Source organism: Euleptes europaea, chromosome 21 (assembly GCF_029931775.1).
Source record: "Euleptes europaea isolate rEulEur1 chromosome 21, rEulEur1.hap1, whole genome shotgun sequence".
Lineage (NCBI taxonomy): Eukaryota > Metazoa > Chordata > Lepidosauria > Squamata > Sphaerodactylidae > Euleptes > Euleptes europaea.
This window is the reverse complement of record NC_079332.1, coordinates 4968643-4987047: the sequence shown is the minus strand read 5'-3', so window position 1 is coordinate 4987047 and position 18405 is coordinate 4968643. Positions and strand designations below refer to the sequence as shown.

The window sequence follows — 18405 nt, the reverse complement described above, 5'->3', positions numbered from 1 at the left end:
TTGGAGCCGAGGAGCACCACGTACCCTGACTCCGAGCCTCGTTCTGCTGCTTCATTTCTCGCTTTTGTGGAAGCAGTTCAGAGACTTTGGTCATTTATGCATGGTTACTTTCAGTTACATCCCCCCCACCCAACCGTCTGTCTCAGTCGTCCCTTGGAATTATGCATGAGTTTTCCCTCCATTAGAGATGACCTCGCTGCTAGCCCTCACAAATCCCGGGACTTTCCATTCCTCTATTAACCCGATTCTTCCATCTCCCCTGAGCTCTGCCCAGGTGAAATCCCCATGCATAAGGCAAAGTGTGGGACACGGAAGCTCGGTTTCTCTCACAGCAAGCACTACAGCCTATTACAAAGAAGTGTGTCAAGGGGTGGGGATTCAAATGCTTCCTCAGAGTTCTTTCTGAGCAAAAGAAAGGCTTTTAAAAATTAGGGTTGGGTCCTCCCCCCTCCCCCGTTCCTTTCAGATACCTCCGTTTTTTGTTTTTGTTCTTAAAATGCTTTTATTTGGCAATTGGGTTTTGGGATGGGGGGGGGACTTTTCTCTCACTACAGCCAATTACAAAGCAGCATTTCAAGGGGCAGGAACTCAAATACTTCTTGATTTGAGCTTGGAGACAGCTGGTGCATAGATTCCTAACAGGAAAGTGTGGGTCCAGCGAGCAACGAACCTCAGGGAAAACTTCCACGCATAAATGACCTTTATGAGTTGATGACAGAACAAAGGAGGTTAGCTTCAAATGAACAATGCAGCCAAGTATTCAGGCAGTAATAACTCTATCGGGACTGATTCACTTCTGAGCAGTTCCCATCAGGGTGGCCTTTGCTGTAGGCGTTGCTGTACCTGTTTCCCGGGGTGGGGGAACTCAGAAGTCGTTGTCGCTCTCCTCCAGGGGTTCCGGCTTCCTGGCCCTCCGGTTGGTCTTGCTGGGAGCGATGTCGATGCTGTCGTCTTCCAGGTCTTCGTCGTCGTCGTCGTCATCATCCAAGTCTATTTCACTGTCCTCCGAATCCTCCTGTTAGAACAAGGCTTCTTAAAAAAACAAAACAAAAACCATCCTGTCGTTTGGGATTAGGGCAGGGGTGGGGAACCTTTTTTTCTGCCAAGGGCCATTTGGATATTTATAACATCATTTGCGGGCTGTACAAAATTATCAACTTAAAAATTAGCCTGCTATATTTGGTCAAACATTTAGCCAAGAGGCTCGACCAGAGCCGTCTCCGAGTGTCTGCCACGTACAGCGACTCGCTTTTGAGCTCTAGCTGTCCACAGCTGGGCCCAAGAGATTCAGGCAGGGCAGCATCCTTCTGAGCTAGAGATCTGCCAGAACCCACAAAGGGCCAGACCAAATGATTTCGCGGGCCTTATACGGCCCCCGGGCCTGACGTTCCCCACCCCTGGATTAGGGAGGCCAAACTGCAGCTTCGTAACAGTCCCTTTGGCAGGGAGCCATTACTCCACTGGCCTTGGCAAAAAGACATCCAAGGGCGGGTTATGCTGTCAGCCAAAGTTTTGTGCGGTCAACCAAACGCTGTTGCAAACAGACGAAGTGGTATATAAAATGCAAGACCTGATGCACGAATCCGTGTCCTGACCTTGTCTGTGCCTGCTCAAACTCCATTAACCCACCAGGGTCAACCCACAGTGCTTTTAAAAACAAAAAAACAAAAGATGAAAGTTTAAAATGGTTCCAGACCGCCGGAGTCCTGCCCCCAAACAACTGGAAGGGATTTCCTTTGCTGCGCTTGCAAGTGTGTTGTGACTGGATCAACAATGATAGCCTGGGGGAACCTTTGCCCTTCCTCCTTCGGATAGGCCCACTTAACCCACCTTTGGCCGGGTCTCCCTTTGAAGCAGAAATGGAAAAAAAAAGGGCCCTCTGGGGCACACACGGAGAAAGCCCAGCCCTCCTGTGAGAAGGGAGCAGCGAAGCTCCCAGGCAGGGCCTGAACCTCCACTCTTTGCAAATACTTTTCCCGCCTCCCCTGACAAAGTCCAAACTGCTTGGGAAGCTTCTGGTGGCTTTGTGGTGCTGACTTGCCACCAGACCGGGGTTTGCTCCCTTCTGTTATAAACTGTGCCTGCGGGCGAGAGCCTGCTGAAAGATGCGGCCGAAAGCAGAGCGGGGAAGACCGACCGGAGGCCCCGAATCGCGATCAGAAAGACACCCACCTTGGCCTTGGCTCTGGAGGCTCTGGGCTTACGGGCTCTAGCCACCCCGACCTTTGGAGATGGGACGGCGGCAGAGACAGCGAAAGATGAAGGCGGGAACAAAGAGAGAAATGAAACCAGCGCGTTTGGTATAATGAACGATGGGGGAAGAGAGATGGGAGGGGAATCACATAAAGGTGGAACAGAAAGACTATCTACGGGATGCCAGTGTAGACAACAGAGCTGAATGGGGGGGGGGGGGAGCTGCTGGGAACCCGCTCAAGCCAGGCGGCCATGCCAACTCTCCGGACAGGCTTTGCCCTCTCATTTTTGCACTTTTCCGTACGCACACCACCACCACCTGGGCTACGGGGCTAAAGCCACGACACAACTGCAACTGAAAAACCGTCGTGGCCTAAAACCACCAGTCACGGTTCACCTCCAAAAACACACAACGCTGGCGTTTGTTCCGAGCAGGCCTCTGTGCAGAAACCCACACGCGCAATCCTTCCTGAGAGACGTTCCCCCCCCCACTGCATTTGTCAGGGCTCCACTCTGATTTCACATTTACTTGCTGGATGCGTGTTCAAAATGGGAACCGCATCTGCCGGCAAAGGCAGAGCTGCAGCCGACACGAACAGCCCGGCTTCTCTGGGGTGCAAAGGCAACAAACAGCAGCAGATCTCTCGCGCGCCCCCTCTGAGAATGCCGCTGCAGAAAAAAAGGGGGGGCCACGTTCCAAACCAAAAAAGGCCCTTTTCTGTATGACACACATGAACACATGAAGCTGCCTTAATACTGAATCAGACCTTTGGCCCATCAAACTCAGTATTGTCTACTCAGACCAGCAGAGGCTCTCCAGGGTCTCAGGCAGGGGTCTTTCATGTCACCTACCTGCCTGGTCCCTTCAACTGGAGATGCCGGGGACTGAACCTGGGACCTTCTGCACGCCAAGCAGATGCTCTACCAACTGAGCCACGGCCCCTCCCCTGACAGATCACATGATTCAACAGTCCTCTTTGGAAAATCACCAGAGATAAAAAAAGCCCTTCTCAGTTGTAACAAGAGACGTCTGGTCCCTCAAACATCTGGGGCACAAATCTATCCACAGCCTTTATTTCGGGGGAATTCAGACCCCACCCCCACCCCCAAGTGGTTGCCATGTCTCTGCAAAAACTTCCCTCATGGCGCTCACAACCTCCCCACAGCCGACAATGCACAGGGGGAGCCTGGAAACGCAGAGCACAACGCCATCACGTCCCACTTCATCTTGGATTAAAATGTTACCGGGAAAGAGGACACAAGCGGACACAAGTCTGGTTGCCGCTCGAGCGCTAGGCACCCACCCCCCATTCACCCGCAGAGACCGACCTTTTTATTTCCATCGTGGGGCACCTAGCGATTGCAGCTGCTTCCCAAATGACAGGACAAGGATAGGAAATCCCCAAACCTCAAGCCCTCCCTGGGATCTCCAATACAGCGGCGGCAGAAAGGAATGGAGTTGCGGTTACTGGGAGAGAGAGAGGAGTCCGGCAAAGGCAGTGGGTGAGAAGAGGGAGGGCCCGAGCGGGCTGAAGAGAAGCAGGCAGACAAGGGGGAAAGCAACTTGCTGGGCAACGAGAAACTTTCCAAGGCCAAAACAACGCTACTTACGTCGTCCTCCGTGTCGCCGCCTTGCATGGTCCCCACGATCCGCTTGCTGGGTCTCCCTGATCAAAGGAAGAAGACGGAAAGGCCGTGAGAACGCAACTGCACGAGGGTGCGGGAACTACCCACAGACGTGCCTTTGGCCAAGAGCCGGAGACGGGACGGCGGAGACACGATGCCCACGCTTGTCCCGGCTAGCAATGGTTGGGAGGCATCGCTCACGCAGGACTGTAAAGGTGTCTGAGGCACTAGCAAAAGGACGCAGCAGTCACAGAAGAAACAAGAACGCAGACCGCAGCCGGCGGCTCCTCACCAAAGGAGAGGTCGGGCCAAGGGAGGAGAAAGGCTGCTAGGGGTTCTACCTGGGAACACCTGCCTTATGCCCAGTGGGCGTGGCCAGCCTCCGAGGGGAAAACTGCTACCTGCTGAGACGTGTGTAACCGCCCCGCCTTTCTCAGGCACTGTGGGACGGTGCCGGGCATATTTGGGGGGCACATCGGCCAAAAAGTGAAGCAAAAGGTACCTTGCATCAGCATCTCCATGGCTGTGTGCTGCTTTATGAGTTGCCGGTCTTCCAGCTCGCTGTCGGACCCCTCGTCCTCGTGGATCTCGATGTCGGAGTCTTCGTTGCCTGGATAGGAGCAAAAATGCCCCGCGAGAGTCAAGGGCCGCTCCCTCTGCCATGTAATCTCTGGCTCTGACGCCCCTTTCCATCATCCCCCTTCGGCTATAAGTGCTACCATCCTGTGTTTTCTTCAAGTCAGCAAGAGGAAAAAAAAAACCTTGCATGGGTCATGCCTTGCCTGCACTCAGGTGATTTATGTTGAGCCAGCCAGCAAATGAGGCCTGATCACAGCATGGGACCAAGCAAACACCAGAAAGAAAGAAATAACCCCATTTTAAAAGCTGTAGGGAAGGATGAGACCTCGCTGCCGGAAGACTCGGCTGCCCTCCCTCTCTGATGGGTTATTTATTTCTCTCTGGGTCAAAAGGTTTCTTTTGCTGGCTTCTGTGAAGGACGCCCCTCAATGTTTAGCGGCGCTGGAGAGACGGGAAGAGGAAGGCACGATTCAATAATACATCCACACGATGGCACTCGGGGAAGGGAATGAGGGGCAGAGGAATGAAACCTCAGAACTACTGAAATGCAGATGGGATAGAAGCCGTCGTGTAAAAGCCATTAAGAGGGTGATTAAAAACATTACCACTGGAAGGTTGTGATGTTCTTGATTTGGTACGGAAAGATCCAGGAGAGAGGATGCTGAACCAAGCGTGAGAAGTAATCCTCTGCCCTGCCACGAAGCTCGCAGGGCAATCAATCTTGGGCCGGTCATTCTCTCTCTGCCCGACCTACCTTGTAAGGTTGTCGTACAGATAAAACGAGGGCGGAAACCATTCTGTTACGCTCTGCTCCTTGGATGAGGGCAGAATAAATGCTTCGATAGAACTTACAGGCGGGCAGAGAGAGGAGTGGGGATGGAAGCTATTCTACTTACAGGCAGCCTTGGGCATCAAAGACCCTCCCTCCTCCGTACAAGCCTCCCCATCTGTCAAGATGGTCTCACGAGGCATCCTACCCTGAAGAAGACTCCCAGAGACAAGGGCTTGTCTGTAACAATATCCCTTCCTGCTTTCCGTCCTCTTCTGAGCCTCGGGCTAAAACTGTCCTGTTCTCCCACGCCGCTGATGCCAAATTATACGGCCCGGTTTATTATTGCAATGGCTCTTCTGTGTGCTAAGGATTTTAGGCTGCCTCAGTGTGGGTGTTTAAACAGTCGACTAATAGTGCGGCAACAGCAGCTCTGCCCCATCCCCATCACCGACAGCAGCGGTTTTACCTGACGCCACCTTCAAGAGACGGTTGGTACACAGCTTTGCTGAGTTCCCATTAACTCTCCATCGTCCCTTCCTTTTGCATTTACTAGACTGAAAGGCACAGCCTTATCTTGTCGACCACCTTAGAATCATAGAGTTGGAAGGGACCACCAGGGTCATCAAGTCCAACCCCCTGCACAATGCAGGAAATTAACAACTACCTCCCCCCGCCCACACACCCCTACTGACCAGAAGACGGCCAAGATGCCCTCCCCTCTCATCATCTGCCTAAGGTCACAGAATCAGCGCTGATCACAACTTCATAGTAGAAAGGGCAAAGCGAAGATGAGAATGTGAATTTAACCACAGTTGGGATTTGGGGGCCCCATCTTTGCCAAAGGTTTCAGGGAACGGGGCTTACTTCCAGTCTTCAGCAAGCGCTTCTCCTCCTCCTTCAGCTTGTTCTGCATCAGACGCAAAGTGTTCTCCGCTTCCTGTAGGGAAGGGAAAATACCGAGATCAGAACAGCCGCTGCAGCAATGCCCGCCTCAGGAACAGAACAGGCCATGGAACAGCCTGCTGCTAAGGTTAAGATCAATGGTTCTGTAGCCAGCAGTGATCCACAGAACAGGAAAGACTGAAAAAGAGCGAGAAAAAACTCAATAAGCAACATTATTTTCCCCCATCAGCTCGAATCTAGGTGTTCAAAAGCACAGCAAGCTTTGGAACCTGCTGGCAGCCCCTCTTTTTATATTCGATCTGAAACAAGAAACGGTTTGGAAGCTTGCGAGGTCTTTTAAGTCGCTGGTTGAACCGACGAAAGAGAAACAAGGTACCTCTTCCGTGCTGCAAAGAAAAAAGTTAAGCAACAGACGCAGAAGAGACGATCTCAGCACCGGCTCGCAAGAGAGGGAGCGGCTGTGACAAAGAGGGTCAAAGGCACCTAAGGGGGCACCCTCGGCTTGCCCGCCGAGCCAAGCTCAGGAGGGCTCGGAGAGGCCAGGAAGGGTCCCAGAAAGAGCTACAGGGATATCGCTAAATCCCGTCCGCACTGCCAGGATCCTGCGGTTCCACAGGAGTGCAGAAAATTCTCAGAAGAGAAATAATACTGGTGCGCAGAACTCATTTTTCTGGAAGACTGCAAGGGAATCTGTGAATGGCTCTCCTGTGCTGTTTTCAATAGTAAACAGCAGCAGTGTGTGTGTATGGGGGGGTCTCTGATTTAGCTCAGGGTCATAATTTTTTGGGGGGATTAACCCTTTCCTGTCCTTAATCCCCCCCTCCCCGGTTGTTATTTACCCTACCAGGGAAACATATGGGCAATGTTCCCTTCCCTGGGGCAAATATCAGCATCAGGGGAGCTGTTTGAGGTCGGGGGGAAACAGCATTGGGGTATTCCTTCCCTCCTGTTCTCCCATTTCAAGCCTGGGAAGGGTTTCTCCGCTACTGACTTTTAAAAAAACAGTACGGGAGAGCCTTTCACAAATCTCCCAATGTATGGTCAAGCTAATACCCGAGAATCTCAGCTACCATTAAAAAAAAAAAAAAAGAGTGAAGTTTCTAGACCATACAGTTACAAAGATGTGCTCGGAATGTAACGTCAGTGGACTTAGAAGGATGCAACTGTTTTTAGGATCGCCCTGTGAAATACCTAAAAACCAAACCACTTCCCGCCTTTGCCATTCTCTCGGGTTAGCAGATCTGGCGTGTCTGTTTTCTGGAGGTGTAAGAGAACAGGGATTTCTTGTAAAGCCCCTGATAATTCATACTGTGGATCATGAGAATTTAAAGCCCTTCGCATGCCCACGGTGCCAATAAGCCACCCGAGAATCCAGTCAAGTAAGACGGCCTGGTCGCAGAATTGGAGGGGGGGGTGCTGCCTCAATGGGAACAGCGCCTTTCCCAAGACCCTCCCCCTGGGATGAAGGGAGATTTGATGTGGTGTGATTCCCAGGCTTGCCAGTTGTGGGGGGGAGGGGAGAAAGCAGCAGCAACATCTGTGTTCACGGGCAGCTGCAAGCACACCGCCACACTTGGGTGTTGGCGAGCAGCCAGAAACTGCGGTGTCATCTGGGCAAAGAAGCGGCCACCAGAAGGAGATTGAGACTCCTTCCTCCAACCTTTGCAAAGGTCAGGCTTTGAGCCGTTAACGGCGATCATCTGGTCTTCGTTTTCCCAGGACTGATTCCATATTCACGAGCCAGCGGTTGCGGCCATCGCGGAATGGGGGGGGGAAATTCTTCGGAGAATGGCTGTACGTGCAAATCTATTCCGGATACGTCTCGAGTCATGAGACTCAGCATGCTCAATCAAACCGGCTTACAATCGCCTTCCCTTCCCCTCCCCACAACAGACACCCTGGGAGGTAGGTGGGGCTGAGAGAGCTCTAAGAGAGCTGTGACTAGCCCAGTGTCACCCAGCTGGCTTCATGTGGAGGAGTGGGGAAACCAACCTGGTTCTCCAGATTAGCATCCGCCGCTCATGTGGAGGAGTGGGGACTCAAACCCGGTTCTCCAGAGTCCACCGCTCCAAATCACCGCTCTTAACCACTATGCCACGCTGGCTGAAAAAGCCGACCCCACCGGCAAGAGAAGGTTCAGGAACAAACAGCTTGGATGGTGTCCTGAGCAACAGAGGCAATGTCTCTGTTTCACACCAAGCCATCCCAAGCCTTCATTCTTCAGCCTCAAACCGGTGCAGTCTGAAGGCTGTACATTCCTATTCTCAGTGATTTAAAATGACGTGTCAGATATGATCGGGACGCAGGCTCTGTGATGGCTTCTGGAAGGACAGCTGCTCAGCACTCTTGCACGATGTTCCCCGTCTTCATAATGAGCTCTGACAGATCACAGCCGACTTTTCACAAAAAACCTCTATTCCAAACTTCTCTTTCAGCCGCCAGTTTTCTAATTATCTGTCCTAGCCTCTGAAGCCGGACTTTTAAAAAAATTCCTTTTCTAATTGTCAGTTTTCATGAGGGACGTATTAGGATTGTCTGCATTCACAGCCCCATCACTTCGTTTGGGAGGCACCGACCCAGCCGTCTTTTTAACCAGTTTATCAAATGTCGACCGGAAAGGAAACATGGATAATGTTCAGAGTAGCATTAGTATTTCCCAATTGGGTGGGGGGAGAGTTAATGACTTCTTCTCAAGGCAAGCCCTGCTGTTAGGGAGGGCGAGGCAGTCCCACACCTTGGCCAGCAAATTTGGGGGGCATCTTTAAAAGGCACCTGATAGTGGTCTGTTTAAAGGTAACGGTCCCCTGTGCAAGCACCGGGTCATTCCTGACCCATGGGGTGACGTCACATCCCGACGTTTCCTAGGAAGACTTTGTTTACAGGGTGGTTTACCAGTGCCTTCCCCAGTCGTCTTCCTTTTACCCCCAGCAAGCTGGGTACTCATTTTACTGACCTCGGAAGGATGGAAGACTGAGTCAACCTTGAGCCAGCTACCTGAAACTGACTTCCGTAGGGATCGAACTCAGGTTGTGAGCAGAGCTTGGACTGCAGTACTGCAGCTTACCACTCTGTGCCACGGGGCTCCTGTTTAATCATATATTTTTCCTCAGAAGGGCACTTCCGTCTCTACAGATAAAACAGAAGGGTAGCCAAAGGTTGAAGGAACCCCCCCAAAGCTAAGTAGTTAGGACCTCTCTCACAAAACCTCACCCAGCGCAAAGGGAACCACCAGTTGCAATCCCTTCTGCTCCTCGGCAACCTCCCACGAGCTTTCGTTCCCTCCCAGCTCTCTCTCGGTTCCTGGCACCAGCCTGAAATTCCACCAGCATGGCCTCCTCGCTCCAACTGTCCCCTGCTGCTGAGCAAGGCCAGAGCAGAAGACATCAGTCCTGCAAAAAGATCTCGCCATGCTGGCTTCAGAACCAGAACAGAGTCTGGAAACAAAGCCGGAAGCTCCTCCAACCTCTCCTCACAGAGACCGAATCTTCTCACTAGGACAGAGCGTTATCTTTGGTTAGCTGAGACCCTGGCGGCTGGTGGGTTAAGTTGGAGGAGAAAGAAACAAGACGGGAAAGATGGGCTGCACAGAAAGGTGATTGGAAACTAAAGCTACGCTAGAGCGAGACTTGTGTTCAAAGAAGGCCGGCCAGGGACCGGAGTGTGCAAGCCCAGCAGTGCTTAAAGAATTAGTATCCTTTTCAACGGCGGACTCTTTGCAAAACAATACGATCGATCAGGGACCTCTCCCAATTAAATCAAGTGTGCGCCAGTTGGAACAAGATGTTGTCTCAACAGGCTGCCTCTCTATTTGCTTACTTCTCTCTCTGGACCCTGGGAAAGAATGAATTGTAATGATTCAATCAAAGCTCATTTGCTATTCTCCCGATGTCTGACGTTTCTTGTTGTCCTCGTTTGCTTGGGTCCGTTGGCTGGGCAGCTGGCATTCACACGACCACATGGGAGGATCCCGCGGGGGAAAGCCCAGGATCGGCTTGCTTTGTTTGACGCCCTCCTGCTAACCAAACCGACTGCTGATGGGAAATGACTAGAACAGCTGCGGCGTCTTTGATTGTTAACAAAGAGATATTCACAGGCCCAGAGATTTCAGAACTGTACTCTTGCATAGAGGACAGGCGGGAGGGAAGGATTGTGAAATCAGATCCAAAAGGAAGACGCTTGATCTTTCCCACTGAGGTGGCTTGCCACGATACGGTCTTCGGTACTGTGCCGCTTTTGCCAGACATGAAGGTTCACAAAACCCCTATGGTGAAATATGATCAGAGAGCGTTCAAAGCGCTTCACAGACATTACCGTGTCACATCAAGGATACAGGTCCATGCTGCTGTGCTCGCGTGGCAGATGGAGAAGCGAGGCTGGTCTTGCCCACAGCCTGCTAGCGAGTTCTTGGCAACGGCAAGATTCAAACTGATTTATAGCTCGTTCTCTCAGCCCCAACACTAAACCCATGGTACCTTGTCCAGAATATTCCATGCAGCAGAAACAGACCAGCCCCCAGCTTCTGTGGGACACAGATCCCAGGGCTTGTGGGGGAGATATTCCCTGGCGCTGTAGAGGGAGGCCCTGGGAAGGACCTCCTGGGGCCTCCTCAAGTGACTTGAACGAGGTGAGCTGAAGGCTTCTCGGCCCCAGGGTCTCTCTTGGCCTCTGAAACCAGGAATTAGGGGTCTGGCCTCAAGATAAGAGTTGACTCATTACGCTAGGCCATCTGGGCTTCTGTACTGGTCCGAATCCCATCACCTGAATCCATTTCCAAGGGCCGGCTAAGTCTTACGCTAGCTCATCCTACTCCCTCCCGCCCCAAACGAACCCCACCAGGAATTCAGAAGAAAGCAAAATGCATTCTCACTTCCAGAAAGGGGCAGGAAAGGTGGCTGCTTTCCCCCCCCCCACATTTTTATCTACTTCACACTTCTGCCTTCTCAGACACCGGCACTCCCACAAGGCCCCTTCGCTTAACGCTGCCTCTTAGAGGCTGCTTTTACCCTCGGGTTTTAGACATCTTGTGGGAGCAGAATTAATAGGGAGAGCCACATGGCTCAGGGTTCTGGATTTATTTATTTATTCCTTATATTCATAGCCCACCCTCATTCCCAGCAAGCCGGGCTCAGAGCGGGTTACAACAACAACTTAATCACACAACATCAATTAAAAACATACTTTAAAGCTTCATTAAAACTCTATACTCCATATACAAATAAAACAGGACGGTGTTCAATAATCCTAGATAGCGGCCATTAGAAAAACCTGGCCAGGCAGTGAGCCCCCATAAGTAAGATGGGGGGAGGAGGATGGGGAGGCCAGCAAAGATGACAACGGAAGGTAATTTGCAGCTCCCTTCAGTTGTAAGAATGGCAGAACAGTTCTGTTTTGCAGGCCATGCGGGATTAATTTAGGTCCCCTTTTACATCCCTTTTGGCAGACACAGTATCTGATCTGGGGGGAGGGGCAGCTGGTATTCCAATGTCGAAGTGATCTGTTAAGACCCTGTAATGAGGAGCTGGGGATTTTCCTTCAATACAGCAAATTGGTGCCACAGCTGCATAAAGGCTGATAGGAACCAGCAGGCTGCGCATGCCAGTGTATTCCAAGGTAAGGTTCTCCAGGAACATTGTGCGCTAGGACTTGACTATAACGAATTCTTCCCGCAAGAAGGGCAAGGCTAGGAAAGTCAATCATTTCAAAATTGACTGAGCTGTGCAGAAACCCAAACTCCAGTTTTCTCTACCTTACTGAGCCACAAAGCTCTCTTGGAATATCAGTCTCTTTAGCTGCTCTATTAGAGAGTCCAGGGGAGCCGTAGAAGCTGTATCCGGCATATTTGTGGCCCGACTGTTAGGCGTCTCTGGGTGCTAAATGGTGAGGGTGGTTAACGTGGAAGAGGTGAAAAAGGAGCAAGAGATGCGAAGAAGACATGATGCATGCCACAAGAGAGTTGTCAACCTTTCCAGACTTGGGACCTAATCTTGAACCACCAGGGCAGCAGCATGAGACCCACTTGGCTTGAAGCCCAGGACAAGATCTCATGTGACATCACAGTCACATGACAGGAAGAAGGTGGCAGACTCCTTCTAAAGAGCTGAAGGCTTCTCGGTGCAGTGGTTTGGAGCGGAGGGCTCTGATCTGGAGAACCGGGTTTGATTCCCCACTCCTCCACATGAGCGGTAGATGCTAATCTGGTGAACTGGATTTGTTTCCCCATTCCTACACACGAAGCCAGCTGGGTGCCCTCGGGCAAGTCACTCTCTCTCAGCCCTACCTCCCTCACAGGGTGTCTGTTGTGGGGAGGGGAAGGTGACTGTAAGCTGGTTTGAGTCTCCCTTAAGTGGCAGAGAAAGTCAGCATATAAAAACCAACTCATCTTCTTCTTCATCCTCTCCCATGCCAAGGGAGGGATTCTCTCCCCCACCGGTTGTTCCTTCATCCCTCTGCTGCCATGCTGCTCTTTTGAGAGTGCCTGCAAAGTGAGGCACCTTTGCTCTCAGCGGATGCACACCAGGAGCAAGTTTTTCTGAAAAGCAACCCCGCACACACCCAAAAAGATACAGGTTCTGTAAGGGAGGTGGTGAGTTCTCCTTCCCTGGAGGAATTTAAGCAGAAGCTAGATGGCCATCTGTAAGCAATGCTGATTCTATGTACTTAGGCAGTTCATGAGCGGGAGGGCATCTTGGCCATCTTCTGGGCACTGGGTGTGTGGGGGGGAGGTAGTTGTGAATTTCCTGCACTGTGCAGGGGGTTGGACTAGATGACCCTGGTGGTCCCTTACAACTCTATGATTCTATTCTATGATTCTAGGTTTTGCGACCCAATAACTGGGGCTCCACAAACCACCTAAGGATCCTGAGCCGTGGGCTGAGAACCGCCGGGTGGCGTTACGGGACGCAGCCAGCGACCGCAGGTCACCTGGGCGAGGAAAGCAGTTTTAAACAGCCAATGCGTGCGAGAGCCGTTCAGCGTGGCGTTAATTGGAACTCTCGAGCCTCTGTTCCGTCCTTTTCCTTCAATTAAGAAATGCTCGGTTAATGGATGTCATTGGCAGTGAAACATCAGCCCAGAGACGTGCAAGAACCATGCGTGCCGAGAGCACCCCAGGCTCCCAGCCCATTATTCAACGCCAATCTTTTAACTCCGCTGACATTTCCCCCTGAAAACATTCACTTGTCTATGAGAACGCAGGACGGAGCCATTCCTCAACACTTTCAGGGTAGCAGATTAACCTAATCGCATGGTAATTGCTATCCTTTTAACCTGCTGTTCAGCTGAATACTGTTAAAAAAAAAAAAAAAAGGTCTGTGTCTTGTGTGTGAAGGGGACATCGCTTCCTCTCTATTATGGTTCTGAAAGATGGGTTATCTAAGACAAATGGAAAATGAAGATGGCAATCTATCAAAGATCCATTTGGAGAAGCTGGAGCGGCAACAGAGGAAACGCGCCAACGACGGCTCTTGGAAAACAAGAGGCGGAGGAGACGAAGCATCAGGACAAGGAGGGGAGCCAAACCGCCGCTGACCACAGCGGTGAACCACCCTCCTCATTTTTGCCAGCTGTTTTTGCCCGCCCTTAAATACTTCAGCGATCACAGGGAAGCAGGCAAGGAAATGAATGCAGAAGGGATTGCCTGAAGAGCGCGCACCTGCTTCCCAGCAGGCTAACAATTAAAGAAACGCAACCATCTAAGTGCGAGCCGTTACAAACAAGCCATTGGACATAAACGCCATAAAAACTACCCATAAAACAGAAGCGTGCCATTAAAAAAGCTAGTCAGAGAAAGCCCCTAATTTAAGAAGGTAAAAGTAGTCCCCTGTGCAAGAACCGGGTCATTCCTGACCCTTGGGGTGATGTAAACGTTGGGATGCGACTAGGCAGACTATGCTTTTACAGGGTGGTTTGCCAGCGCCTTCCCCAGTCATCTTCCCTTTACCCCCAGCAAGCTGGGTCCTCGTTTTATGGACCTCGGAAGGATGGAAGGTTGAGTTGACCTTGAGCCAGCTACCTGAAACCGACTTCCGTTGGGACTGAACTCAGGTCATGAGCAGAGCTTGGACTGCACTACTGCAGCTTACCACTATGTGACATGTGGCTGCTCCCTAGTTTAAAGCCCAGGTTTTAAAAAAGACAGCCACAAACATCTTTTAGTAAAGAGGCTGCCATGCAAGCATTAAGGTGGAGGGCGTTCCAAAGGTGAGGGGCCACCACAGAAAACGCCCTGTTCCTAGTTGTCACCCATCTCACCTCTGGCGGTGAGGGCACAGAGAGCAGGGCTCGAGAGGCAGATCTTAACTAGTGGGCTGGACAGTATGGGAGGAGATGGTCCTTCGGCTATCCTGGTCCCAAGCCTTTGAGGGCCTTAAAGGTAAGAACCAGCATTTTGACTTGTGCCCGAAAACAGATGGGCAACCACTGTAGGGTCTTTCAGCCCAGGGGGAGAGCTGGCCACCCTTCCAGAGAGCCAGCGTGGTGTAGTGGTTAAGAGCAATGGTTTGGAGCGGTGCATTCTGATCTGGAGAACCAGATTTGATTCCCCACTCCACCACATGAGCTGCAGAGGCTAATCTGGTGAACTGAATTGGTTTCCCCACTCCTACACATGAAGCCAGCTGAGTGACCTTGGGCTAGTCACACTCTCTCAGCCCCACCTACCTCACAGGGTGTCTGTTGTGGGGAGGGGAAGGGAAGGTGATGGTCAGCCGGTTTGATTCTTCCTTAAGTGGTAGAGAAAGTCGGCATGTAAAAAGCAACTCTACTTCTTCTTCCAGGGCCGTGCGATTTACCATGGTGGGAAAGAGGATGCCGGACTCGACGTTCTGGTTTTCACAGGCTTTCATGATCCTTGGGTGAAAGAACGAGCAAAGCCCTGGCAGTACCCACTCCCCCCAACAGTCAACTCCCCCGATATTTTTGTAACTTTGTACTTCATGAGTTCAGAGGCAGAGCTAAAGACTCGCTCACCTCAAATCTCTCCTGCTCCATGCGGTGCTGGTCGTCCAGCTGCTGCTCCAGATAGGCCAGGTTCCGAAACTTCTCCAGGTAATAGCTGTACTGTTTCTGCAGCTCCTCTTCAATCTTCTCGTATTCATCCATAAAGGCTGGGCTGGAGGGGGATGTGGGGGAAGAAACAAGGACAAGGAACATGAAGAGCAGGTGTGGCCAGGGAGCTTATGAGACCGGGGGACCACAAGTCAGGAACTGGATTCAAGTTTCGCTCTTCTCACAACATCCTTCGGCCGCCTCACTTCAGCCAGTCCCTCGCTCTTTTTCAACCTGGGCCTGCCCGTCTGCAATACGCAGACCGCAACAGTGACCTTCTTCGCCTGGCTGTCTCAAGAGGATGTGTTTTGAGCACCTGAGAGCACCGTTATAAATGCAGTTGCTATCAGCAAAAGCAGTGGATGCGCCCCTTTTGCCAACAACTTCCTACTTTTTTTCTCCCTCTCCCATAATACTCGGGGTAATCTGCTGAAACTGCAGGGTGAGAGATTCAAAACAGATAAAAGGAAGTATTTTTCCACACAACGCATAGTTAAATTGTGGCACTCCCTGCCCCAAAATGTGGTGATGGCTGCCAACTTGGAAGGCTTTAAGAGGGGAGTGGACATGTTCATGGAGGAAACAGGTATTCATGGCTACTAGTCATGATGCATACCTATTCTCTCCAGGATCAGAGGAGCATGCCTATTATCTTAGGTGTTGTGGAACACAGACAGGCTATTGCTGCTGCAGTCGTCTTGTTTGGGGGCTTTCTAGAGGCACCAGGTTGGCCACTGTGTAAACAGACTGCTGGACTTGATGGGCATGGGTCTGATCCAGCAGGGCTTTTCTTATGTTCTTATGTAGTAGTCCAAATGATAAGCTCCTATATGGGGCAGGAACCATAACACTGTTTAACCTACTGTGTAGTGCTCCAAGATGCTTTTGCAGGGCCTGAGAGAGCCGTGAGAACCACTGCTCTTTTCCCCCCTTCTTTTTAAATGCATGTTTCTAGTTCTCATGGTTGCCAAGCTGCATTTGACATTTGAAGGAGCTGGGTAAGTTTAGCCTGATATGATAACCCTGAAGGACTGTCATATAGAGGATGGTGCCCAATTGTTTTCTGTTGCCCCAGAAGGTTGGACCAGAACCAACGGGTTGAAATTAAATCCAAAGAGTTTCCGTCTAGACATCAGGAAGCATTTTCTAACACTCAGAGCGGTTCCTCAGTGGAACAGGCTTCCTTGGGAGGTGGTGAGCTCTCCTTTCCTGGAGGTTTTTAAGAAGAGGCTAGATGGCCATCTGTCAGCAATGCCGTTTCTATGAACTTGGGCAGATCATGAGAGGGAGGGCACCTTGGCCATCTTCTGGGCATGGAGTGGGGGTCACTGGGGGTGTGTGGGGGAGGTAGTTGTGCGTTTCCTGCATTGTGCAGGGGGTTGGACTAGATGACCCTGGTGGTCCCTTCCAACTCTATGATTCGACAACAAAGCAAAGGCAAGGAAAAGCAAGTGGCCCAGAAACGAGGCAGACTTTTTTTAAAAGACTCACATTCTTCCTGCTTTTCCAACTCTCATGAGGCTGGGCACAGTACCAGGAATCCTTGAAAGGGGATTATGCAGAGGGGTGGGAACGCATCTGGGATGCACTCTGCAGGGCCACGCAGGAGCCCTAGCGTTCGAGACAGCTGCCTCTTGAGCACAAACTTCTTTCTCCCGCAAACGCAAAGCACCACCTTCTTCTAAAGCGGAGGGTTTTAACTCCTCGTTTGGAAATGCTACACTTAATTATCCGGTGATTAATTATTTGAGTTAAACGAGCAACACGGCAGTGAACAGGAACAATAACGGGGAGAAAATGGATAATTGCACAGGTGTTAACAAGAGGGTGTGAATTAGCAGGCGGCAGATGAATTGCGCTTGTAATGCTCTGCAGACAACAAGAGCTCTTCCTACTCAAAACGTCCCCCACACACACACCAGGGGCAGGAGGCAGCCCCTTCCCCTCCCCTCCGAGGGCCACCAGCCCTTACCGAACACTCTGGAGTGTCTGCAGCCGTTTTTGGCTCCTTTCCAGCTCCGCCTTCCTCTTTTCAATCTTGGCTTCCAAGCTGGCTTCATCTGCAGCCACGTTGCTGAACAGGTCTTTGGTTTTCTGGACCTGCTCCTGCAAGAAAGACAATGGCCCCCATGAAGTGCGATTTCTGGAGGGGGAGGGCAGGAACCGCCAAGTGACAGATTCTTCTCACTTGGGCCACATCTGACTTATGGTGGCCCCCTGGTAGGGCTTTCAAGGCAAGAGACATTTGGAGGTGGTTGGCCATTGCCTGCCTCCTTGTCTCGACCATTGGACGTCTCCCATCCAAACACTTGCCAGGGGCGGCCCTGCTTAGCTTCCGAGATCAGGCTAGCCTGGGGCTATCCAGGTGCAGGGAGTACACATGAAGCTGCCTTATACTGAATCAGAGCCTTGGTCCATCAAAGCCAGTATTGTCTTCCCAGACCGGCAGCTGCTCTCCAGGGCCCCGGTAGAGGTCTTTCACATCACCTACTTGCCTGGTCCCTTTAACTGAAGGTGTGTTCAGTCCTTCGGGGTGTGTGTCCCCCACCCACCCGGCCCAGCTGTTTTTGACATTTACTTTTTTAAATCACACACACGCACACGTATCACCGAAGTCAGATTTCTGTCGGAAACACACAACAGGCATGTTCGGACAGGCATTTGTGATGAACATACTTGCCAGAGCTTCTGATCCACAGCAGGCAGGAACGGCGTTTGTTTGTTTGTTTTTTAAAGCACTTTTTGGAATGAACTATTACTGAATAAGAGAATCGATTTCCCACAAAGCCCCTAACGGACCGGGCCACAGTCCTTACCAAGATGTCCTTGATGGCGACTCTCATCACCTTTTCCGTCTCGTTTATCTCCAGCGGCCTGGCGATTGCTTCTGTTCTCATTTCCTAAAATTAAAACCGGGGGGAAAGGGCAAACAGTAATTGAAAGATTAAGCTTCTGGTTAATATTCACAGGCGGGCCAAGCCGCTCGGACAAAGCCATTTGCATAACAAATGGAGTGCAGTCTGACGTTTCTGCGCTGTGATTCGAAGGCCATGGTGGAACGGGAGCTCCTCTGGCAGGTTCATGGAGACACCCCTCCCTCCGATTTAAACACTTCCTAACCCAAGGATGGGCCTTAAGCCCGCCAGCCCAAACCCACTCCTCAGAACGCAATCCTCGCCTGACTCAGGTCAGCCGTCTTCTCGACCTCCTGCCCTGCGCACACCACCTCGGGTTGCTCCTCCAGTTTGCTAAGGAGCCAGCGTGGTGTAGTGGTTAAGAGCGGTGGA

General features: G+C 51.4%; 1 protein-coding gene across 2 annotated transcripts in view; it reads right to left on the bottom strand.

Moving 5' to 3' along the window:
- Positions 1–865: 865 nt before the first annotated feature.
- Positions 866–18405, bottom strand: part of CLUAP1 (clusterin associated protein 1) — a 41321-nt gene continuing 23781 nt past the window's right edge. The window contains exons 6-13 of one of the 2 annotated variants that reach the window (XM_056866292.1): positions 17935–18018; positions 17091–17224; positions 15041–15182; positions 6035–6107; positions 4322–4429; positions 3805–3860; positions 2173–2223; positions 866–1015 (exon numbers count right to left, since the gene is read on the bottom strand). In XM_056866292.1, coding sequence (XP_056722270.1) covers positions 866–1015; positions 2173–2223; positions 3805–3860; positions 4322–4429; positions 6035–6107; positions 15041–15182; positions 17091–17224; positions 17935–18018 — 798 coding nt within the window. The remainder of the gene's footprint in view (positions 1016–2172; positions 2224–3804; positions 3861–4321; positions 4430–6034; positions 6108–15040; positions 15183–17090; positions 17225–17934; positions 18019–18405) is intronic. The other variant, XM_056866291.1, reaches the window with a different exon arrangement.